The sequence below is a fragment of the Carlito syrichta genome, unplaced genomic scaffold, assembly GCF_000164805.1.
Source record: "Carlito syrichta isolate Samal-C Ts95f unplaced genomic scaffold, Tarsius_syrichta-2.0.1 Scaffold309650, whole genome shotgun sequence".
Classification (NCBI taxonomy): domain Eukaryota; kingdom Metazoa; phylum Chordata; class Mammalia; order Primates; family Tarsiidae; genus Carlito; species Carlito syrichta.
In genome coordinates this window covers 289,403-313,658 of record NW_007253746.1, presented here as the reverse complement: position 1 = coordinate 313,658, position 24,256 = coordinate 289,403, and the positions used below count along the sequence as shown (strand labels likewise).

The window sequence follows — 24,256 nt, the reverse complement described above, 5'->3', positions numbered from 1 at the left end:
GGCTGATTTTTTGGTTTATTGTAGAGATGAGGTCTCACTGCCCAGGCGGGTCTCGAACCCTCGAACTCAGGCAGTCCACTCACCTCAGCCTTTCAAAGGCACAGGATTACAGGCTGAGCCACCGAGCCCGGCCATTTTTGATTTATTGTAGAGATGAGGTCTTGCCAAGTTGCCCAGGTGGGTCTTGAACCCGCAGGCTCAGGCAATCCACTCACCTCAGTCTCCCAAAGGCGCGGGATTACAGGCTGAGCCACCGGGCCTGGCTTGTTTTTAACTTTCATCTCCCTGATAACATATTTCTGCCATCTATCTTTGGTGGGGAGTCTGTTAAGGTCTTTGGCCCATTTTTTAGTTGGGTTAGAAATTTTTTCGTTTTTTGAGTTGGAGTCTCACTCTCACCCAGGCTGAAGTGCAGTGGCACGCCCACGGCCACTGCAGCCTTGACTGCTGGGCTCTGGCAATCCTTCTGCCTCAGCCTTCCAAGTAGCTGGAACTACAGGCGCATGCTACCACACCCGGCTTATTTTTTTGTTTATCGTAGAGACGTCTCACCAAGTTGCCCAGGCTGGTCTCAAACCCCTGAGCTCGGGCAGTCCCCTCGCCTCTACCTCCCAAAGTACTGGGAGTACAGGCTTGTTTTCTTATTGTTTAGTTTTAAGAGTTCTTTTTGATTTTGGATAACAGTTGTTTATCAGGTATTTCATTTGTAAATATTTTCTTTTTTCTATTTTTCTAGCTATCTCAGCTGGCATTGCTTCTCTCTCATTTGCATTTATTCCTTCTCGTTTGCCTTTAATAGGTCTGTTTTCTTTTGGTTTCTGTGTCCTCCGGTCAGTTTTTCCTACTATAGTCCAAGTGAGAGCTTTCTAATAGATGAACCTGTAGGCCTTCCGTATGAAATCCCAAGTTCCTTGATATGGTTAGTAAGTACAGAATCTCCAGATCTGACCCCTCCTGTTACTCCTTTGCCATTTTCTACTGTGTACTTGTGAATCCTCATCTTGTTAAGTGCTGTTATCTTAGCCTAGGCATCACTAGCTGAGGCCTTTCTGAACTCTCCCCACTGAGCTGAGTATCATCATCCTGTGTACTCACAGCACTCTGCACGGGCCTACTGAACACATATTCTCCTGAGTTGTAATTTTTCTTTGTTCCTTGTCTCCTCAAATTGACCATAATCTCTATGAGGACTTGGTCTTGATCTCTGGTGTGTTTAGAGTTTAACACTCTTTCTGGCACATAGTTGGTGCTCAGTAAATAGTTAATAAATGACCATCATATACTTTTCCAGCCTTATCTCCAGCATTTCGTCTTTGCCCTGCATAGTCAAACTGGATTCTTTTGTTCCTTGAACACTACTTTAACATCTTTGTGCCTTTGCTTATGATGGCATTTAATCTCTGTACTACTTTGGGTAGATTACATGAATAGTTATATGTATCCCTGCCTTCTCTCAACCCCTTGTCCTAATTCTAGAGTGGCAATATAGTTAAGTGGTAAAGAATCAGACCTGGATATGTTCCTTGGCTCTTTTCATTTATTAGTTGTGTTTGTGACTTTAAGATTCATGAGAGCAAGGATACTTACTTTTTCATCTAAAAGCACATTGCCTAACACATAGAAAATACTTAAATAATTAAAAAGATTGTTGAGTAAGTTGCTTCTCTAAATATTACCACTTCTAGTGAGGAAAGAAATAGTGGCAAATTGTCATATGTAGTAAAAAGGAGTCAAGTGAGTGCTGGAATGGGATGGGAAGTAGGCCTGCTGTCTGAGGTGGAGGTAAAAGGATAAGGAGCTAGCCCTTGAAGAGAGAAAGGAGTGTATTTAGCTGGCAGAAGCATTCAGGCCAGGTAAGGCCCTGGGGCAGGGATGAATTTGGATTGTTCTAGGACCTGAGAGGATTAAATGTTGCATATGGATAAGGGGGAGAGATAGGCAGGGATCAGGTCCTGCAGGGTCAAAGCAAGGAATTCTAATTTGAAGAATACTGGGAAACTGGGTATAGTTTTTATTAAAGGGCTAGAATAATCCTCTAACTCTGCAAAGATCACTTTAGGAAGGCTGTCTCTTTAATCAGGCAATAGTTGATTATGACTTGGATTAAGGTGGTGGGAGTGAAGATGAAAAGTGACTGGATTTAAGATTGGTTTTGGACCCAGAATTAACAGGACTTGTTAGTGGATTAGATATGAGAGGCAAGGGAAGAAAGGAATTAGGTTTCTGACTTGAGCAACTGTGGATCAAGGTGCCATTTACCAAAATGGAAATGATGATGAAAGTGATAGTGGTAAAATTCAAAGTTCTGCTGTGTTGGATTGGAAGTGTCTATGAGATATCCAGAATAATCCAATGAGGTAGAAGGAAAATCAAGGAGATGTGGGGTCACGGAAACCAGATGGGAGCAGACAGTGCAGGGTCACTTCTTCTGGGGGCAGGGGGGAAGGAGATGAAAAGTTAGCTTGTAGGCTGGCTGGTGGGAAGATAAGGCTGTTTGCATTAGTGGCTTCTATTGCCTTTTCTGAAGGAAGCAAAGGTGAAGCCACCCGCCATCAGCTGAGTATAGTCAGTGAATACTATACAATGGCATGTCAAGGCTAGAGCAGAGGGAAAGAGGAGAGATGCTTTGAAGTGTTAGCTGATGATAAAACTGGATGGCTGTTGTTCAAGGCAATTCTGGGAGAATACCTAGAGCAATGCTAGGACTTTTATTTTCTAAATGTGAACTATTTTCTTGACATTTAGCATACATACAGAAAGTGCTCAGGTCATGTGTACAGCTTGATAAATTTTTCAAAAAGGGAACACACTATGGTAACTAGCTCCCAGAAGAACACACAGCATTACAAGAATGAGGAACCCCCTTCTTGCCCCATCAATTATGCACCCCTTCACAGGAAAACACCTCTTGACTTTTAGCACCATAGATTGCTTTTGCTTGACTTTGTACTTTGTAGGAATGGAACAATACAGTATGTACTCTTTTGTTTCTGTTTACTTCTTTCACTCAACATTATTTTTGTGAAATTTGGGGGTATCATTTAGTGTGCCACTGACAGAATTACCAGCTGAATAGCCATGTGTCCCAGTACTTATTTTTAAATGCTTACTTTTCCTCCCTCATAATCTCGAATACTTACTGGGCAGTTTTTTTTTTTTCTACACTGATTAATTTTTTCTTAAATCTTTGGGAACTCTAGGCTTAATGATACAAAGTATGAGTAGAATAATAGTGGCCAAGACCTTTCGGTAGATTGGTGGTTGCCCAATCATGTTTAGCTTACTTGTGGTTTTTGTTTGTTTTGAACAGGGAGCATGGGGACATGTTCAAGAAACTAAAAAGAGGAAAACCTTTGGAGAACGAATTATATTTATAAAGCAGATCTTGCCAGTGAGTTTTATATATATTTGTTTGTTTTTGAGTTGGAGTCTCATTTTGTTGCCCAGGCTGGAGGGCAGTGGCACACTCACGGCTACCCCAGCCTTCCAAGTAGCTGGAACTACAGGCATGCACTACCATGCCCAGCTAATTTTTGATATGTTGTAGAGACGAGGTCTCGCCAAGTTGCCTGGGCTGGTCTTAAACCCATGGACTCAGGCAATCCACTCGCCTTGGCCTCCCAAAGTGCTGAGATTTCCTTTAAAAAGAGTTTAATACCAGTCTTGAATTTTATGGGAAGTATTACACTGTATTTGTTATAGTTACTTATTATTGTCACATTGACACGGTTAGCTGGTGATGGTATAGTGAAATATAGTTGAATGTAAGTATGTGTTTACTTCTCTGCAAAGACTCTACCTTAAAAAAATCGTTTCAATAACTTAACTAAATGAAGTTAATTTTCTGCTTGTTAAAAACTTCTTCCTGGTTTCTCTCCTTTTTATTTCGTCTTTTGCTGAGGCTTGATAGATAAGGTGGTTTTGCTTTAAAGATTTGTCAAGCTGTTGTATCCATACAAATGTGAGTTAATTTCTCCAGACGTTTTTTGAGTTTGTGATGGGGAGGGAGGTGTGATCAGATAAAATTGGTCTTGTAAGTTTTACAGTATTAAATTTTTGATTTTATTTATTTTTAGTCAAGGTCTCACTCCGCTGCCCAGGCTGAAGTGCCTGCCTAGATTCTTTATTTTTTTTAAAGAGTCTTGCTCTGTTGTCCAGACTGGGGCAGCCTTGAATTCCTTAGGCGCAAGTGATTCTCCTATCTCAACCTCCTGGGTAGTTGGGACTACAGGAATGCATCACCACACCTGGCTAATTTTTAAAAATTAACAATGTTTTTGTAAATGGAGTCTCACTGTGTTGCCTAGGATGGACTCAAACTCCTGGCCTCAGGTGCTCCTCCCATCTTGGCCTCCCAAAGTGCTGTGAGCAACCAGGTCTAAGTATAAAATAATATGTGTGTGTAAGGTATGAGATATGTAGCTTTTTGTGAATAGTCTGGTTTTGCATTTCCTAAAGGTATCCATCTATTAGAGGTATTTTAAGGCAAGAAGTGAAAGCAGTGGGCAAAATCAACTCTTGATATCTCTGTATTTTATTTTTTGTGGGAAGCCACCAGCAGCAGTTCATTAGCAGGAAAATGTGGGGGTGTGATAAAATATGCATTAAAAATTAAAAATATCTTTTTATTACGAGTTTTATAAAGTATTTGAGAATTACAGTGATGTGCCTTCCTTCCTCCCATGATAACTCATAATCTGATTATTGAAAAGTAACCATTGTAGACATTTTGGTATAGTCTGTGTGTTGTTTCACTTTTTTTTTAGTCAACCATAGCTATCTTAAAGTTAGTTTCTTTGGTCTGACTTAAATCTTTGTAGTATTTTTCCATTAGATGATTACCACCTGTAAGTAATTGTATATGTTTGAACTGTGTGCTGTAATTCCAAATGATGGAGAAGTTTGTACTTACCGCCTATATCTTGCAGTTTTTTTTGTTTTGTTTTTTTTTTGAGTTGAAGTCTCACTCTGTCATCCAGACTGGAGGGCACTGGCACATTCCCGGCCACTGCAGCTACGACCTGCTCAGGGCTCAGGTGATCCTTCAGCCTCAACCTTCCAAATAGCTGGAACTACAGGCACATGCCACCATGCCCAGCTCATTTTTTTATTTATTGTAGAGATGAGGTCTCGTCAAGTTGCCCAGGCTGGTCTTGAACCTGAGGGCTCAGGCAATCCTCACCTCGGCCTCCCAAAGTGCTGGGATTATAGGCATGAGCCACCGTGCCCAGCTCTTGCAGTTTTTGATACTTTGTGTGCATGTACTTTAGTGGTCCCATCTCTTTGGTTTCTGATTCTGAACTTGGTCTCTCTCTTCCCATCTGTAATCCTGCATCTAAAACCTTTAAATTACATTCTGTTGTAGTCTGGATGTCCTTCTAGTTACCTTTCTGTCTTATTACATGATACATGCATATTTACATAAAAATAGGTACATCGATGCGCATAGCTACTTATCTATATTTTATAGATGTTCTTTTCTTAATGCATGTAATCTGTGACATTTCTCATTCCAAGTTTTTGAATTTTGTTTTCTGAATAATTTTACATATGCATATGACATATATTAGTTCAGAATCAAATAGTTCTGCAAGGTTTGTAAAAAGCAAAACCTACCTGCCCCTACTTCTCTTCAGATGTCCTTTTCCAGAGACAGCTAATTTTACCCTTTTTAACTGTATATTTTTGCATTTACCTTTGTCTCTAAATAACATGCTTCTGTTGTTACTTCTAGATTTCAGTTTTTAGCTTTTTCTATTGCCTTCCTATTGTGAATTTAACTCTTCTTCCTGCCCCATCACATGTGTCCTTCTCATTCCTACACTTCCCTAATTTTGTGCTTATGTTAATATGACTGTAAAAGTTTTTCACACTTTGAGCCATGTAATAAACTATAATTACATTTCCCTGCATTATTTAATTTGTATTTCTAGTTGCTTATACCTTTTTTCCCTCTCCCATTTTTGGCTTTATTTTCTATGTCCTTACTGCCAATATTTACCCTTCTTTCCTTGCCACTTGTCTAAATGTTCAATTAAGTTGCTTGGATGTCTTAAAGTTGCCTTCTTCCTCTACCATCAGTATTTCTTTGACTTTTCTCTTGGATTTAGTCTTCTATTTATTGTAACTTAGTTCTCCCCTTTCTTGGTTAATTCTCTTGTATTTGAAGAGCTTGTCCATCACCAGGAGCATCCTGAGAGTATATTCAGGGGAGGTAATGTTTTGAAACCTTGCATCATCATTCTGCCCTCAACAGTTTAAGGATAATTTGGGTATAGAATTCTAGGGTAGAGTTTTTTTTTTTTTTTTTTTTTTTTGAGAATTTTAAAAACACTGCTCTATTGCTTGCTTGCTTTCCTTCCTTCTTTTCTTTCTTTCTTTCTTTCTTTCTTTCTTTCTTTCTTTCTTTCTTTCTTTCTTTTCTTCTTTCTCCCTTCCTTCCTTCCTTCCTTCCTTCCTTCCTTCCTTCCTGCTGGGCTCAGGTGACCCTTCCACCTCAGCCTTTCAAGTAACTGGAACTACAGGCACATGTCACCATGCCTGACTAATTTTTTTGATTTATTATAGAGGTGAGATCTTGACAAGTTGCTCTGGGTTCAGGCAATTCTCTCACCTCTGCCTGCCAAAGTGCTGGTATTACAGGCAAGAGCCACTACACCCAGCCTTCTCTATGGCTTTCTGACTTTGGATGTTACTACTTAAAAACCCAAAGCTCTTGTTTTCTAATTTACTTATTCATCTAACAAATATTTACTGAGCCTGTACTATGTGTCAGGCACTGTATTAAGTATTTGGAATAAGTCACTGAACCCAACAAAAGTTCTACTTTTCAAGTGATAGCAGGGGAACCTACGACAACAAAAAGTGAATTGTATAGCTTGTTTAAAAAAAGAATACATTCTATGGGGGAAGCATAGATTAGGAAGGAGAGGGAAGGGAAGAAGAAAGGTGGAATAGGGCAAAGATTTAGGAGTGCATGATGGAGGAGTCTGTTGGCAGGGTGCTAATTGTTATTTTAAATAGGACAGGGTGAGCCTCATTGAGAGGGTGAGATTTGAAGGTTAGGGAGCTAGCCACATGGAAAATTAATTCAAAAGAAAATTATTTTAAACTGGAGACCCAAAGGAGCAACCTAGCATTGTCATGGAACAGGGAAGTGAGCACAGTGATTGAGGGGGAAAGAGAAAAGAGATGAAGTCAAAGTAATGGAAATGTATCACCATATTGTGTGGGGCCTTATGGGCTGTTTTTAGGGTTTTAGCTTTTACTTTAATATGGATAGCTAGTGAAGGGTATATAGAGCAGAGGTTTACGTTACCTGATATAAAATTGAACTGGATTAATCGGTTCTCAGAACATATTGGTGGGTGGGGGTGGGAGACAAGGACGGAAGCAGGGGGACTGGTTAGGAGGATATTGCAATAATCCATAACCAACTTCAATTTCAAGAGTTTGAAGAGAAGAGTAGGAATTAAAAGAAACTGAGAAGGAGTAACTGGTGAGATAGGAAAACAAAAGAGCACGGAAAGTCAGTGAATAAAGTTTATCTGGCAGGAGCCAGTGATCTATCAACTTTGTCAGATGTTGCTGACAGTTCAAAACTTGGAAGTTAAAAACAAACAAAACCACAGAACCACAGAATTAAATTACTGATACACTAAGTCTTGAAACAGCATTATGAAATTGACTATTAGCTTGTAAGTTCTTTTAAAATTAAGCATACCTAAATGACACTGTATCATGTAATCATGTGATGATTTTTTCCCCCTGACCTATAAGTGGTTTGGTGAAGACCCTGATGTCTTTTGGGCTTTGCTTCACCCAAATGCGCCACTTATATATTAGGGCTACTTCAGCTTTTCTCTTTAGCCTGCTATAATTAGAGTACTGTAGTACTAACTAGGAGCCAATGTGACCCTAAAAGTGAATGCCTTATAGAGGCATTTAATTATATGGCTAATAGGTGGATTCAGGTGATTCAGAATGTGCTGATAATTTTTTTTAAGATGATTAAAAACAGGATGGTAAGGTATTACATTCTTACAGAGAAATGTGAACAACTCCTTGTGACTATACTCTTAGTTTGAGGAAAATGAATCTAAGTTAATTCATGTGTTTGATCATTAGTTGAAATAACCAGAATGGTTTGGCTAGGGTTTCAGAGGTAATGCTTATGTAGACATAGATTATAACTATTTTACTGAATACAGTTGTCATAAGGCTGTGTGAATTTTTTATTTTTATTTATTTTTAGTAAGGTCTATGGCTGACCCATGAGTTTTCTTAATATGGCAGTTCTTTCCCATAAATGTCATTACTTTTCTTCTGTTATACTATAAAGAGCCATTAATCATAAAACTTATTAGGCTCTTTCATGTGACTTTTTACCCTGTTTCTTTAATTTTTTCCATTTTTCTTGCGATATGTTTTTATGTTTAGCTTAGTATCACCAACTCTTAATCAGTTACTACTGATTTCGATCTATAAAAAAAAAAGTTTTCTGAGTGTTTCGTTGTGTTGTGTGTGTATCTACCTATCATACTTATCAGCTGGAATGTGGAGTTGAATGGGTTGTATGTTACAGTGTAGGACTAGGTACAATATATTTTATAAGTAGGGGTTTTAAAAACATAGCTTCGTGCTGGGATGGGGTAAAATAGCAAGCATGCACTATAATGTTTGAGACTTTTTTATCTTGACAGCATATGAAACATAATCAAGATAGTTAAACAGTTGTATTCAAGCTTGGACACAAATAATTAAGTGAATAGTTATCTAGACACTGAGACTTGGCGATATTGCAGTAGTTACTGTGTTGTAAGCATGTCTGATATACTTTCAGTAATTTAACTTCAGGTGTTTTGCCAAAAAAAATGCTAAGGTTATTAAAAATTTTAGTACTGTGTTATGAAATAAAAGGCTGAAAAAGCCTATTTGATTTTCCACCTGGTTTTGTTGCTCATATTTCTCTGCTCTTTTCTTGACACTTGCTTTGATTTCATGTCTAATAATTTAATGAAAAATGTAAATTGATACCAGATTTTACCATCCTCAGTGGAAAATAATAGTTAAAAGTTTAAAGAATTGAGGGAGTTATTTATTTATTTTTATTTTTTATTTTTTATTTTATTTTATTTTATTTTTTGAGTTGAAGTCTCACTCTGTCGCCCAGACTAGAGTGCAGTGGCCGCTCCCGGCCACCGCAGCCTTGACCTGCTGGGCTCCGGCGATTCTTCCGCCTCAGTCTTCCAGGTAGCTGGAATTACAGGCGTGCACTACCACACCCGGCTAATTTTTTGATTTATTGTAGAGATGAGGTCTCACCAAGTTGCCCAGGCGAGTCTCGAACCTGCAGCCTCAGGCAATCCACTCACCTCAGCCTCCCAAGGCGCGGGATTACAGGCTGAGCTACCGAGCCCAGCTGCGTTTTTTTATTTTTTAACAAATTTTTGTAAACATTGAAAAGATGTATTGGATGCTATGTTAAATATTCCATGCCTGGGTGAGGAGAGTATACATATTTTGGGGGGTTATTTAAAAGAAGATGAGATTTAGAGACAAAGCAGACAATCTGGATCTGCTTATTTATTTTCGTAGATGCTGTGTTGCCCAGGCTGGAGTCCATGACTATTCACAGATGTAATCATGGTACACTACAACAGTGAATTCCTGGGCTGAGGCAATCCTCCTTTCTCAGCCTCCTAAATACCTGAGATTACTGTGCCTGGCTTACTCCTATTTTTAATTTGATTTCCAGTTTTCTCATCTGTAAAATGGGGATAAAATTCCCCTTGGAAAGGTTGAATGAATAGTGTGTGTGAAACTCCTGCACAGTGCCTTGCAGGTCAGTAGGTGCCCAGTTAAGAGAACTGCTTTCACAGCAAGCTCTGTGACATTTCTTAGTTTTCAGATGCAATCTCAAATTAAGGTTATGAAAATGAACACAGTAGGTTGAAACAGCAGTTTTCAGTTTGGTCCTCCAGGTCTTTTTATTTAGTGACTCAGTGCAGGGTTTCTAGTGTGGCTGTGTAAGCATCACTAAAGTCACTTGTTAGCAATACACTGAATGTTCCCCCTGATTTCAGTTGATGTTGAGAAGTCTTTTGTTGCTGGTAGTTCTATTGTTTCACAAATAAGAAACCTGAGACCTAGGAGATTATAATTTTCTCCCAGTATAATCATAATAAAAGCTAAAGTGGTAATTTAAGTTTGTATTTCAGATTCCAACCAAATTCAGTATATGCATAGCTACATTCTTGAGGTATGAATGAAATTACCATCTAGGAGTAGTAGTGAAAATGAAATTACTTTCTAGATGTTGGTGGGTCATGGAACTCTGTCACAGACATAAGAAATATTTTGAAAACTAAGGCTGGGTGCATTGTAGTTCTAGCACTTTGGAGGAGGCCAAGGGGGTAGGATTGCTTGAGCCCAGGAGTTTGAGACCAGTGTGGGCAACGTAGTGAGACCTTGTCTCTACAAAAAAATCTGTACAAAAATTATAAAAATTAGCTGGACATGGTGGCAAGCCTGTAGACCCAGCTACTGGATGCAGGAGATGGAGGTGGTAGAGTTGAGGGAGGTGGAAGGGGTTGAGGGTGGAGAGGGGATGCTGAGCCCAGGGTGTCAAGGCTACGGTGAGCCATGATCAGGACACTACTCTAGCCCTAGGTGACAACGTGAAATCCTGTCTCAAAAAAAATTTTTTTTAAAACTAAGAATTACTATGAAAATACATCCAGGCTCTAAAAATTATATTTATGGTATAAAATTATTTACTTCACTACAGTGTTTAAAGTGAATTTTAAATTTCAGTTGTGAATTCTTGTTAAGGTTATACCAGGCAACAAAAATATTCTACTTGCAGATCAATCAGGAATGAGTGAGTTCTAGCTTGTACATGCTGTCCCTTCTTCTTGGAATCCTTTGTACTGTTGTACTTGATTCATTTGTTCCTTCCAGAAATTTTCCTGTATCTGTTCTGGACTAGTTACTCTCCTAGATGCTAGAGATAACAAGAGTGAGTGAAACAATGAAGGTTCTTCTCATAAAGTTTACATTTTAGTGTAGCAGTTTTCAAAGTGTGTTAAGGATCCTGGGAGTTCTCAAGACCCTTTGAGGGTCAAAACTTTCTTTCGCAATGGAACATGAGAGTATAATGGGAGTTTCCCAGAGGCTACTTGACATGTGTTATTGTAACCTTAAATGCAGAAGCGGATAATGAGGAACCAACTATATTAAGTCAGATGTCAAAGAGATTTGCAAAAATGTAAAATATCTGCACTCTTCTCATCATTGTTATGGAAAGTTCTTATTTTTAATGAACATTTAACATGTAATGAGTTTTTACATGCTATGTAAAATGTACTGCTAATTTTAAAATATATATTTTTAATTATTTGTCTTGAGTTTCTAATATGGTAAATATTCGTATGTATGAACCACATAAACAAAAGCTCTTTGAAGTCTTCTTTGTTGGTTTTTGTTTGTTTGTTTGTTTTTAAGTGGTGGGGTCTCACTTCTGTTACCCAGGCTGGGGTGTAGTGGCATGATCATGGCTCACTTGCAATCCCGGACTTGTGGGCTCAGGTGATCCTCCTACCTCAGTCTCCCTACTAGCTAGGACTACAGGTGAACACTACCTTTCCTGGGTAATTTTTCCCTCCTTCCCTTCCTCCCGTCTCCCTATGTAACCCAGGTTGGTCTCAAAGTCCTGTCCTTAAGTGATCCTCCTACCTCAGCTACCCAAAGTACTGAGATTACAAATATGAGCCATCCTGCCTACCTGGGTGCTCAATTTTTAAAAAGTGTTAACCAATTAAAACAAACTTTTTCTTAATAGGCCTGATAGGCTTAAAGGGTCTAGGAGTCTTAGGGTCAATTATTCAACTTATGCCCTTGGTAGCTTGAAAATTAATGAGTATAACCGTAAACAGTTTCAAGTGTTAGTTCCATACAGGATGCCACAGTCTTGTTTTGTGCGACTCCCATCCCAGCCATGTCTTCAAAGTGAGATTACCACTGTATTGCCAGTTCAGTAGACTTTACTATTTCCTTACTACATGATTTCTTTTTCTTTTCTAGAGACGGTTTCTTACTATGTTGCTCAGGCTGGCCTTGAACTCCTGGGCTCAAGTCATCCTCCTGCCTTAGTCTCCCAAGTAGCTGGGACTATAGGTATCAGCCACCATGCCCAGCTCATATGATTTTTTAATTATTTATATAGTTACTTGCATCTTGCTGTGTATGGTAGGAACAACTGTTTTCTCCTACTCTACTCTCAACACACCAAGTGGTTCTCCAGCAGACACCAGCTTGGTGTTTTATAATTCAATTATAACATGATCTCCCTGGAGTCAGAGCCCACTTGAAGGTTAGGGCTCAGTTCCACAAGAGTGTTCCCACTTCAGATGAAGTCACAAGACCCAGGGTGTAGCCTGTATTTCCTGTCAACTGGCTGTACAATGGGGCTTCCAGGACTTCCTCCTCAGGTTCGATAACTTGATTCTGTTTGTAACTTGCTTTACAGCATATTGGGACCCTTTTCCCATATCTGACTACATCTCTCCATTTTAGGCTTTTATTTTGCATGTTTTTATAAAAAGAAACAGGTTGCCACATGGAACTGAGAATCAGAGTTTTTAGTGCAGGCATGTCCAACCCGTGACCTGTGTGATGGATGCAGCCCAGGACAGCTAGTCACGTGGCCCCATAATTTCATTTAGCATCATGTGTTTTTTAGCATTTATTTTCTTTGTGACCCTGTGTATATTTCCATTTTGAAGTTCGCAATCACGCCCTATTCATGATACTGCTTTTTGGTAGAACATACATATTTGTGAGCAGCTGTTTTCACTTATGAAGCACATGAACAAAATTTGAGCAAACATTGCTGACAAGCATCTTAAGAACTCACTAAGAATTGTAACTACTTTCATAGAACCAGACATTGATACATTCGTCTTACAAAAACAAATTATATTGTTCTTACTTTTCTAAACTTTATAATAAAAAACAAAAATAAGTCTTATTATGTATATACACTAACTATTATATAATTTATATGCAGCTCAAGACAATTCCTTTTTACTCAGTGTGGCCCAGGGAAGCCAAGATGTTGAACGTCCCATTCTAGTGTAACTATGTTAGTGTACTAAAGCAATGGTTAAATGCTCTGAAATTACTAAAACAGCATTCAGGACTGACTCTAAAATGTTTTTAGATTAACATCTGTATAAACTTTATACCAAAATGGTCTTGATGTAGGTTTTCTTTTTTCTTTTTCTTTTTTTAAGTTGTGGTTTCACTCTGTTGCCCAGGCTAGAGTAACAGTGGCATGGTTATGGTTCATAGCAGCATTGGTCTCCTGAGTTTAGAAGAGCCTTCCTCTTCAGTCTCTCGAATAGCTACAGAACTACAGGCACATACCACCATGTCTGGCTAATTTTTTTATTTTTTTTTGTAGAGATGAGGTCTTGCTATGTTGCCTAGGTTGGTCTCAAATTCCTGGGCTCAGGCAATCCTCCCACCTCAGCCTCGCAAAGTGCTGGGATTACAGGCAGGAACTCATCATTCCACCCAGCTGAGATGTGTGCTTTAGAAAGTGTAGGTAATAGGGTACTCTTGCAAAGTTTTGGGTTTTCGCTAATTTTGGATTCTATGGGCTTGTCTTAATGTAGTTTTTTGGTGACTTTTTCAGCTTTTTTTTTAAGCTAGTGTAAGTAAGTACCTAGTCAAGAATTAAGGTTTATTGTGCTAAAAATTAGTGAAATAATGGTTGATCCCTGGCAGACTTTTTTTCTCCCCATTTTATTGTGGGGGTATATGTGAGGATTTAGTACATAAGTAAGTTGCATGCAGGTGAAGTTTTGATGTCTAGCAGACCCTCTCTTCTCCAAGAGTGGACCCGGTACCCAGTGTGTTGCCACATGCCCCTCAGTCTTTTCCCCTTCCCCCATAGCAAGGTCCAGCGTTTGCCTGGTAGACATTTTGATCCACCTTTACAAGCTGTGTATCTGGACCCCACAAAGTCTAACTCTCTAATTAGTTGATGACTTAAGGCAGTTAACTCAGATCTCAGGTGAATACTTGAATATTTTGGAGTATGTGCCACCTGTGATGCATACCAAGTTACTCATTTCACTTAATCCAGACAAAAACCATTTGTCGGCTGGGTTCGGTGGCTCAGCCTGTAATCCCACGCTTTGGAAGGCTGAGGTGAGTGGATTGCTTGAGCCCGCGGGTTCGAGACCTGCCTGGGCAACTTGGCAAGACCTCATCTCTACAATAAATCAAAAAATTAGCCGGGCATGGTAGCACGCGTCTGTAGTTCCAGCTACTTGGAAGACTGAGGTGGAAGGATCGCCAGAGCCCAGCAGGTCGAGGCTGTGGTGGCCGGGAGCATGCCACTGCTCTCCAGTCTGGGCGACAGAGTGAGACTCCAACTCAAAAAAACAAACAAACAAACAAAACCATTTGTCACTGGAAATAGTCCAGTTTTACTGCTGAACAAGTGGTGGAATCTGGGTTTGGATCCAAGTGTAGATAGATGACTTTTGAACACTTCCACTTTTGCTGCCCCAACTCAGTTGTTAAAGTAGAGGAGCCTGTCCATAAACGAATGGTTTCAAACTTTGCTGCGAGGCTCTGTACTGTTGTTTTAGAGTTTTATAAACAGTGAAATGTCATTTGCTTGAGGATAACCCCTTTTACTTGTTTTATGCATTTTGGTTCTCCCTTAGTTCTGTTTGGAAGAGTCTCTCTGCCTAAGATATTTGAATTTTTTTGCTCTAGAAAAATCCTAACACTTGTTATATGGATGGGTATTAGAAAATAAAAATACAAATGATAGCAATTTATGTCTGTGGGGCAGACTTTCTATTTTCAGCTGTATTTCTGTTCCTAATGTTATTTTGTGTAGCCTGATACTAAAATGAGGTTGAGGTGATTGTAAGGAGGTTGAGGCTGTTAATAGGGTGAGGAAGCGATTAGAATTAAAATTTGTTGCTGAAAGTGAGTAATCTGCAATTCCCTGCATTGGTTCACTCCTCACCACCAGCTCTTGCTGCCTTTAAAGGCTGCCCTAAGCATGATGTAATGACAGGTTAAACCTCTGAATGCACTGGCTGATGTAATGCAAATCTGAGGCCCAGGACTTTATGGGGCAAGGGTAATGCTTGTTTAAAAACAAAACAAGCTACTCTAAGTTTAATGAGACCGTTTAAGATGGCTTTCCCAGAGTGGGAAGAGAATATAATCTCTTAGGAGGTTGAGGTAGGAGTTTAATGTGGCTTAAGTGTGTTTACTGCTCTTACTGCAAAGCCTTTTCTCTGGGGGAGGAGGAACTTAGAGTATGGCGCCAATAGGGGTAGAAATGAAGAGTTATAGTTGAGGAATATGGAAGTTGATGTCTCATAAATAGTTAAGGAATGTTTTAGGGAGGATTTTTTCACTCTAAAAATGTGAAAAGTTCGCACGATTATCCTGGAGGGTCTAATACATGCAGAGAAAGTGCTTGTCTGGCCACGTATTTCCTATTTACTCTGTGTAGCTCTTAGGTTGAAACCATGAGAAATTGCCTATATTCAACTGTTTGACCTAGAAAAAAAAAGCATGGCTCAACCTAAATTTAACCTGATATAGATGCTGAGAAAGGCTCCGTGCTGTGAGGGTGGGGATGGAGGGTGGTGCAGGGTCAGAGCCGCCCAGCCCTGCCGGGAGCTGTGGGTTCCGCCCTGGGCCAGGCGGGGCTTGCGCCCTAGCCCTTCCGTGCGGCTCCGCCCTCCCCACGCCGTCCCCGCCCCTGCGCGAAGGAAACGGGCAGCCACCGCCCTGGGCGCAGGGAGTCCTGGACCCGCCCTGGCGCACACCGCGTTGGTGCAGGATTTCCCAGCTGCGGCCCCGGCCCCAGCCCCAGCCGGGGGGCTCTGAATGGCTCTCCTGGCAGGCGGGCCCCTGCAGTGCTACGCAGTTGGCTCCGAGAGCGCACCTCCGTCTCCAACCAGCGGCTCGCCCCTGCAGCCCCGGCCTTCACCCGAGCCTGGCGGGCGCCTCGCCAGTGATCTGAAGAAGACAAACTTGTGAAACACACTGGAGGACTGCTCAGCTATGGCTCCCATTTTGGGAGACGCAGCCGAATTTGAGCTCCCAGGGAGGTGTGGTTGCCTGCTGGGGACAGAAAGGCTTCATTTCTCCCTGTGTGACTGGGGCTTCTGAGTAGCGAATGGCTGCATGGGCCTGACCTCAGACGCAGATTCGGGTCTTCTGTGCAGAGGAGCAGAAGGTGTCCGGGAGGGGCCTCTGCCCCAGATTGTCTGCTTCTTGGGGAAGCGCAATGCGCTGCCTGACTGCTCATGACGGGAAAGCCTGCCTTGCCTTTTCTGTACTCCTGGAGGGGAGTCTTGCTCACATGCTTACCAGCGGCTAGGACGAGGAAGAGAAAAGGTACTGACGTTAAGAGGCTGGTTTGCTGAGGCTGTGAACTCGAGCGTTGTAGTCAGAGGATTCTGACTGGCTCAGGGAATAGCTACAACTCAATTTAGCTCTTTCTGAGGTTCAGTGATGTTTCCTTTGAGCTGCTGTGCTTTTCTCTGTTTAAATCAAACTTAAGGTTACGTCATGACTTGTAGGGTTGTCCTTGGTCCCTGCTGTGTGGTTGGGATTCCTTTTCTGTTTCAAGATGGAGCTGGGTTCCACCTTTGGAGTTGTGAGAGATTTCAGCAGCTGCTGTCCTGTTCATTCACAAGAGATACCAACCACTTTCAGTTGTTTTTCACACTTTGAATAGGAGTTAAAATGTGCTTTCTACAGCGTTGGGAAAATAATCCAGACACATGGTAACAGGAGCCTGAACTGTTGATAATAAATAGATAGCTGTTATGCTAGGTCAAGAAATTGAACAACAGTGTTTCGCTTGCTCATGAGCTATATTGCAATAAGTATGAACTGAGTTGACTGCCCTTGGATTTGATTCTCTGGTTTAGTAATTTGAAAGGTGTTGGTGGCTTAGACTGTTTTGTGCCCAAGGAAGAACCTCTTTCTAATTCGTATGTTGCTCACTTAAATGAGCAGCTTAAACTGGACCATGAACTAGGCATGCAACATACAGACAGGGTATTGTTTTTAAAGGGACACAAAATGAATGGATCCTATGTAGAAAGAGTCTACTCAGAGGGAAACTGGATCACAGGGGAGCTCCTTTAGTCCTTTTGTCAGAGGACAGCACCTAGTTTACCAGGGCTTCAGATGAGAGTTGATTCATGTTCTTCTGAGTTCATATGATGAGCCACCACATGATGATGGAATTCTGTCAGGCATTTTTTTCCTTTTGAACTTCGAAATATTCCTTTAGTGGCAGTGGAATTTTTTCATTTTTTTTTTTAAAGAGGTGATGTCTCACCAAGTTGCCCAGGCTGGTCTCAAGCCCAAGGTCTCAGGCAGTCCTCTCACCTTGGCCTCCCCAAATGCTGGAATTACAGGCTTGAGCCAATGTGCCCAGCCTGACTGTGGAATTAATCTCTCTCTCTCCCCCCCTTTTTTTTTCTTGTTGTACCCTCAGTCCTATTTAAGGTAGCTGTTGGTAACCACTTGAATAATCTAAAACCCAGATTGCAATTATCTGGTCATATTGATAATCAACATTGTTTTTTTTTGTTTTGTTTTGTTTTGTTTTTTGAGGTGGAGTTTCACTCTGTTGCCCAGACTGGAGTTCCGTGGCCGCTCCCGGCCACCGCAGCCTCGACCTGCTGGGCTCCGGTGATCCTTCTGCTTCAGCTGGAACTACAGGCGTGCGCTACCATGCCCAGCTAATTTTTTGATTTATTGTAGAGATGAGGTCTCACCAAGTTGCCCAGGCAGGTCTCGAACCCGCGGGCTCAGGTGATCCACTCACCTCAGCCTCCCAAGTCGCGGGATTACAGGCTGAGTCACCGACCCTGGTTCAACATTGTTTCTTAAAAGTTCTTTGCATTGGAATAATGACTATAATCGAGATAATACATTAAGTTTGAGGCTTTAATTTTGTAACAGTGTGGCTTCTTAGTATATTTACTAGGAGTGCAGTTTTAGAACATCAGCAGACCCAATCCTTTGCTGCCCCCAGAATAATGGCATGCTATATCCCAGCAAAGGTAGATTCCTGGAAGAAGTTACTTGTTTTATCTTTGGTTCAGCCTGACTAGTTAGTTACATTGTTAATCATTTCTTCTGGATGACATTTATCTGTTAAATATTTCTTACTGTGCTGATGAGTGTTTCAGCAACATTGGTAAACCCCAGGGTTAAAGGAATTCTTTACCAGTTGACTCCATCCCCATCCCCAAAGTTGTGTGTCTCTCTGGTGCCTGGGTTGGAGTGCAGAGATATGATCTCAGCTAGCTCTCCACAGCCTTGAACTTCTGGGCGCAAGCGATCCTCCTGTTTCAGACTCCCAAGTAGCTTGGGACTACAGACATTTGCCACCATGCCCGGGTAATTTTTTTTTTGTAGAGATGAGATCTCCCTATGTTGCCCAGACTGAGCTCAAACTCCAGGGCTCAAATAATTCCTCTGTTTCAGCCTCCCAAAGTGCTGAGGTTACAGACATGGGCCACTGTGTCCCAGCCTGCTGGAGTCTCACTCTGTCGCCCAGGGTGGAGTGCAGTGGCACACTCACAGCCACTCCAGCTTTGACGTTCTGGGCTCCGGTGATCCTTCTGCCTCAGCCTTCCAAGTAGCTGGAACTACAGGTGCACGCTACCACACCTGGCTAATTTTTGATTTTTATTGTAGAGACAGGGTCTTGCCAAGTTGCCCCAGCTGGTCTTGAACCCACAGCCTCAGGTAATCCACTCACCTCAACCTGTCAAAGTGCTGAGATTACAGGCTGAGCCACCGAACCCGGCCCGTCTTTTTCTGGCTCTCCTTCATGCTTGTACACTATATCTGATTTATATTGTGGAGTAGAAATAGGTGTAGTTTTCTAAATCCCAGATGAAAAAGTTTTATTTGAGCATGGCCTTCCATTTCTCCCCCATATCCCCTTTTTTCTGAGGTAGGCACTGATCAATAGGAAAAAAGATTAATATCTAGCTCATGATGACTTTTTTGGGAAAGACTTACTAGATGAAAATGGATAATGGGATAGCAACAGTCCTTTCCCCTTGTGGCCCCCACTCCCTCATTCCCAAAATATACCTCTAGAGCAGATACTATTCACTGTTAGGAAAAGCTAACAGTGATCTTTTGGCATTTGAACTACACTTATTCTTTGGTATCCTCGGGAAATTAGTTCCATGATTCTCCTCCCTTATGCCAAAATCTGAGACTGTTCAAGTCCCTGATATAAAATGGTGTAGTGTTTGCATATAAACTGTGTGTACTTTAAATAATCTCTAGATTATACCTAATACAGTGTAAATGTTATGTAAGCAGTTGCTATACTATAGTTTTTGAAATTTATATTTTTTCCTGTGTATTTTTGATCTATGGTTGGTTAAATGCTTGAATGCAGAAATGGAGGGCAGACTGTATAGATAGGACTTACCTGTAACTTTCTGTAACTATCAATAGCTGACTCAAAACTGGAAAGAAATAGAGTAAGGGACTCTCAGAGAGGGAGCAGAGGCCAGTCAAGACGATGTGATTGAACTTAACCTACTTATACAGCGTTTCTTAGTTGTTTATGGTTCAGTTTCTGTTTTAGCATTTCTTATTCCATGTAGAACATTGTACAATGCCTAATAAAGTGCACAGTAAGTATCATTTGGGGTTTTTTTTTGTATTTTGGTTTTTTACCCCTTTTTATTTTCCTTTATCTTTTGCTCTTAGTGAATTTGGCATGAAACTTAAAAAGTGTTTCTGACTAGTAAACATTTAAAATAAGTTACAGTTATAATTATTTTTCACCTGCCTCCTTTCATTTTTATTTTTTTTATTACAGAAATGAGCCGTCAGACTGCTACAGCATTACCTACTGGTACCTCAAAGTGTCCACCATCCCAGAGGGTACCTGCTCTGACTGGCACGACTGCATCCAACAATGACTTGGCGAGTCTTTTTGAGTGTCCAGTCTGCTTTGACTATGTGTTACCACCGATTCTTCAGTGTCAGAGTGGCCATCTTGTTTGTAGCAACTGTCGCCCAAAGCTCACATGTTGTCCAACTTGCCGAGGCCCGTTGGGATCCATTCGCAACTTGGCTATGGAGAAAGTGGCCAATTCAGTACTTTTCCCATGTAAATATGCCTCTTCTGGATGTGAAATAACTCTGCCACACACAGAAAAAGCAGACCATGAAGAGCTCTGTGAGTTTAGGCCTTACTCCTGTCCGTGCCCTGGTGCTTCCTGTAAATGGCAAGGCTCTTTGGATGCTGTAATGCCCCATCTGATGCATCAGCATAAGTCTATTACAACCCTACAGGGAGAGGATATAGTTTTCCTTGCTACAGACATTAATCTTCCTGGTGCTGTTGACTGGGTGATGATGCAGTCCTGTTTTGGCTTTCACTTTATGTTAGTCTTGGAGAAACAGGAAAAATACGATGGTCACCAACAGTTCTTCGCAATTGTACAGCTGATAGGAACACGCAAGCAAGCTGAAAATTTTGCTTACCGACTTGAGCTAAATGGTCATAGGCGGCGATTGACTTGGGAAGCAACACCTCGATCTATTCATGAGGGAATTGCAACAGCCATTATGAATAGTGACTGCCTTGTCTTTGACACCAGCATTGCACAGCTTTTTGCAGAAAATGGCAATTTAGGCATCAATGTAACTATTTCCATGTGTTGAAATGGCGATCCAACATTTTTTGGCCAGTGTTTAAAACTGTTGCATTCAGTTTCACAGAAAATAAGGCACCCATCTGCCTGCCAACATGAAACTTTCTTGGCAGGTAGAAGCTAGACACATGAAGGTAAATAAAAAGAAAGGCTGTTAAATACAGGAAACAGTTGCATGTAGTAACACTAATATATTTAAAAATAAGTCAACAGTAAACCACTGAAAAAATATATATATATATATACACCCAAAATGGGCATCTTTTGTATTAAGAAAGGAAACATTGTAAAATAATTCTGAGTTTTGTGTTTGTTGTAGATTGATTGTATTGTTAAAAAATGCTGTTTTTTTTTTGGGCGTGTGGGTGTGTGCGTGTGTGCGCACGCACATGCGTGTGTGTGTGAGCGTGTATGTTTTGGTTTTTTCCCTTTAACTGACAAGCCATCTTGAGTGGTCATGGACCACTGCTTTTCCCCTTTGTGAGTCAATACATAGTGCTGCTGTGTGTTTTTGTGTGTGTGTGTATTTGCTAATTTTTATTAATTCTAGTTTTCCATTAAATAAATTTGACTTTCTTTTCTGTAATTCAGGTTTTTCCTCACTTTTTTTGGTACCATTTTAAAGTTAGTGTCTTTTTGATATGCATAATTGTTTATGGTAAAATCTGTATGTTCAATACATATTTTCTTTTCCCCCATTAATCAGTTCATTAGAAATATTTTAAATTCAGCTATTTTGTGAAGATCCAATTTCCAGAAAGGAAAGGTGACATGGGAAAAATTATCAAAAGCTATTTAAAGCCGCTATAAGATAGTCTCTCTCTTGTTCTTTCACTCTTTTCTCCAGATGAGTCACACCTTCAAGCTTAATCTTTAAAAGGTTAGGGAATAAATTGGTTTTTATAAATACTGAAACAAAAATCAGTTTCTTTTTTTCCTTTTCAAATATCTTGAATCACTTGTTTAAAATTTGTTCTTGTATTTATTGGTTTTGCAAAAGAAGACATCGTCATGCACAGTATTTGTAATTAAAAGCAAATCATTTGTTTAAAAAAGGCAGTTTGCAAAAAAATATGTTTTTGGTCTTTTATAATTCTCATTAAAAGAATATCTGGCAAATTAAAAAATCTTAACGTGTCTGCTTTAGCTCTGAGTTTGATTAACACAGTTATTTTCCTATTCTGTTCTATAATTATATATCAGAAAGCAGTGTGTCATCATTTTGAAGTATAGTAGAGTTTTTAAAAACACAGCAAAAGGTGAGTTATAAGGCCTCTGGACTGTACAGTCTTGTTTTTTTTCTTCCACTTGCCCACATTTTGATTCTCACAACTCTGCCAAGATAATGACTAATTAAAACGCTAACCACTTCTTTCCCCCTTTAAAACAACATAATAAAAAATGAGTTAATTTAGTATTTCATAGGCTAGTGGTTAAGAGCCTTGGGCTCCACAGCCAGACTTCCAAGTAAGTACCTGGATGCTTGGCTCTGCCCCACTTAATCAGCTGTGTGACCTTGGGTCCCAGTTTCCTCATATGTAAAGTGGGGTTAACATTATGGGAGCTGATTCAAAAGTTACCTAGGACTGTGCTTTGTACATGTAGGCATCTATTGATGCCTACAGTGTCATATGGTTAACTCTTGATAGTTATACTGAGGCACATGGCCTCAATTCTGAAATTGCCCTCTGAATGATCAAAGATAATTCTCTGTGTGTTTTTTTTTTTTTTTTTTTTTTGAGTTGGAGTCTCACTTTGTCACCCAGACTGGAATGCAGTGGCACGCTCCCGGCCACCACAGCCTCGACCTGCTGGGCTCCAGTGGTCCTTCTGCCTCAGCCTTCCAAGTAGCTGGTACCACAGGCGCGTGCTACCACGCCCGGCTTATTTTTTGATTTATTGTAGAGATGAGGTCTCGCCAAGTTGCCCAGGCAGGTCTCGAGCCCGCGGGCTCAGGCAATTCACTCACCTTGGTCTCCCAAAACACGGGATTACAGGCTGAGCCACCGAGCCCAGTTTTTTGAGTTGGAGTCTCAAAAAAGCAGCGCGCCTGTAGTTCCAGCTACTTGGAAGGCTGAGGCAGAAGGATCACCAGAGCCTAGCAGGTCGAGGCTGTGGTGGCCGGGAGTGGCCACTGCACTCCAGTCTGGATGACAGTGAGACTCCAACTCAAAAAAAAAAAAAAGTCAATGAAAATTAGTTTTGACTTCACCCTTATCCCACCACCAATTCTGGACAATTCTGGATAATGGAGTTTATGTTTGTTAACCATTTTCAGCAAAGATTGTATAGTCTCTTCCCTACATAAGCATTATTCTTTGATCGATTATAATACATAATTATACAGCCATGTTTGTGGTGAAAGAAGCAACAGTTCAAATCTAGGTCTATTTCTGTTAGCACATGGACTTAGAAAAACAACTTTTATTCCTCATTTAATATAGATATTAGGTGTATTTGTGGAGTTTTATTTTGTGGTTTTAACATTTTTAAATGTTTTTGATTATTAGATGCATGCCCTTCATGTAGACTTTAGAAATTACAAGATGGTACACTCAGTAGAGATCTATGACATTACTATCCATTCAGGGATGACTAACATTTTAATTTTTCCCATCTTATGTGTATGTACAAGTGTTTATACACTTTTTTTTTTGAGTTGGAGTCTCACTGTCACCCAGACTGGAGTGCAGTGGCCGCTCGGCCACTGCAGCCTCGACCTGCTGGGCTCCAGTGATCCTTCTGCCTCAACCTTCCAAGTAGCCGGAACTACAGGCGCACACTACCACGCCTGGCTAATTTTTGATTTATTGTAGAGATGAGGTCTTGCCAAGTTGCCCAGGCAGATCTCGAACCCGCGGGCTCAGGCAATCCACTCACCTCAGCCTCCCAAAGGCACGGGATTACAGGCTGAGCCACCGAGCCCAGCTTTATACACATTTATTTTGAAAAATATTAGGAGCATGTGATGATGTGACCCTTTTGCCACACATGGTCATCTGATTATTTCATCACTTAGCTTTTTAAAAATAGAGACGGGGTCTTGATATGTTGCCCAGGCTGTTCTAGAACTCCTGGGCTCAATCCTGCCACCTTGACCTCCCAAAGTGCTGGTATTGCAGGTGTGAGCCACCATACCCCGCCAGCATTCCACCACATTAATTTTCTTGGAAAAACACCACCTTTGGTAATGTGTGAGGACTCAAATGATAAATAATCTGAACATTTTCATATGTTTTTTTATTATATTCTTGGGTTTTTTTTTGTGAAAGATCTTGATACTTTTATCATTGCTTTCTGGAAAGGTTCCAGAGGCCACTTACAAGTGGCAGTGTGCAGGATTTTCCATTTCATTTTAACTTCACGTTTTGTTAATTTAAGCAAATTAAGATAGTAAATTTCATGTGTTTGATTGCTATTTTTTTATCAATATTTTTTATGATATTGTGGGGTACAGTTAAGGGTTAGGTATACAAATATGCTTCGTTCAGGCACCC

The 24,256-nt window shown here is 40.6% G+C and overlaps 1 protein-coding gene across 2 annotated transcripts; it reads left to right on the top strand.

Annotated features, from left to right (window-relative positions):
* Nucleotides 1-3,311: 3,311 nt before the first annotated feature.
* SIAH1 (siah E3 ubiquitin protein ligase 1) lies at nucleotides 3,312-21,886 on the top strand. 2 transcript variants are annotated; one of them, XM_008067513.1, is made up of 2 exons: nucleotides 3,312-3,391; nucleotides 19,919-21,886. In XM_008067513.1, exon 2 carries the CDS (start codon nucleotides 19,921-19,923, stop codon nucleotides 20,767-20,769), a length of 849 nt encoding a protein of 282 aa, XP_008065704.1. In that variant the 5' UTR covers nucleotides 3,312-3,391; nucleotides 19,919-19,920; the 3' UTR covers nucleotides 20,770-21,886. The 2 variants fall into 2 exon arrangements, with proteins under 2 accessions (XP_008065704.1, XP_008065703.1); XM_008067512.1 differs by lacking the exon at nucleotides 3,312-3,391 and adding an exon at nucleotides 15,969-16,443.
* Nucleotides 21,887-24,256: the final 2,370 nt, after the last annotated feature.

Coding starts and splice junctions, on each gene's coding strand:
- SIAH1 (XM_008067512.1), top strand. CDS start 16,353: ATGACGGGAAAGCCTGCCTTGCCTTTTCTGTACTCCTGGAGGGGAGTC. Junction 16,444..19,918: donor TAGGACGAGGAAGAGAAAAG/GTACTGACGTTA, acceptor TTTTTATTACAG/AAATGAGCCGTCAGACTGCT.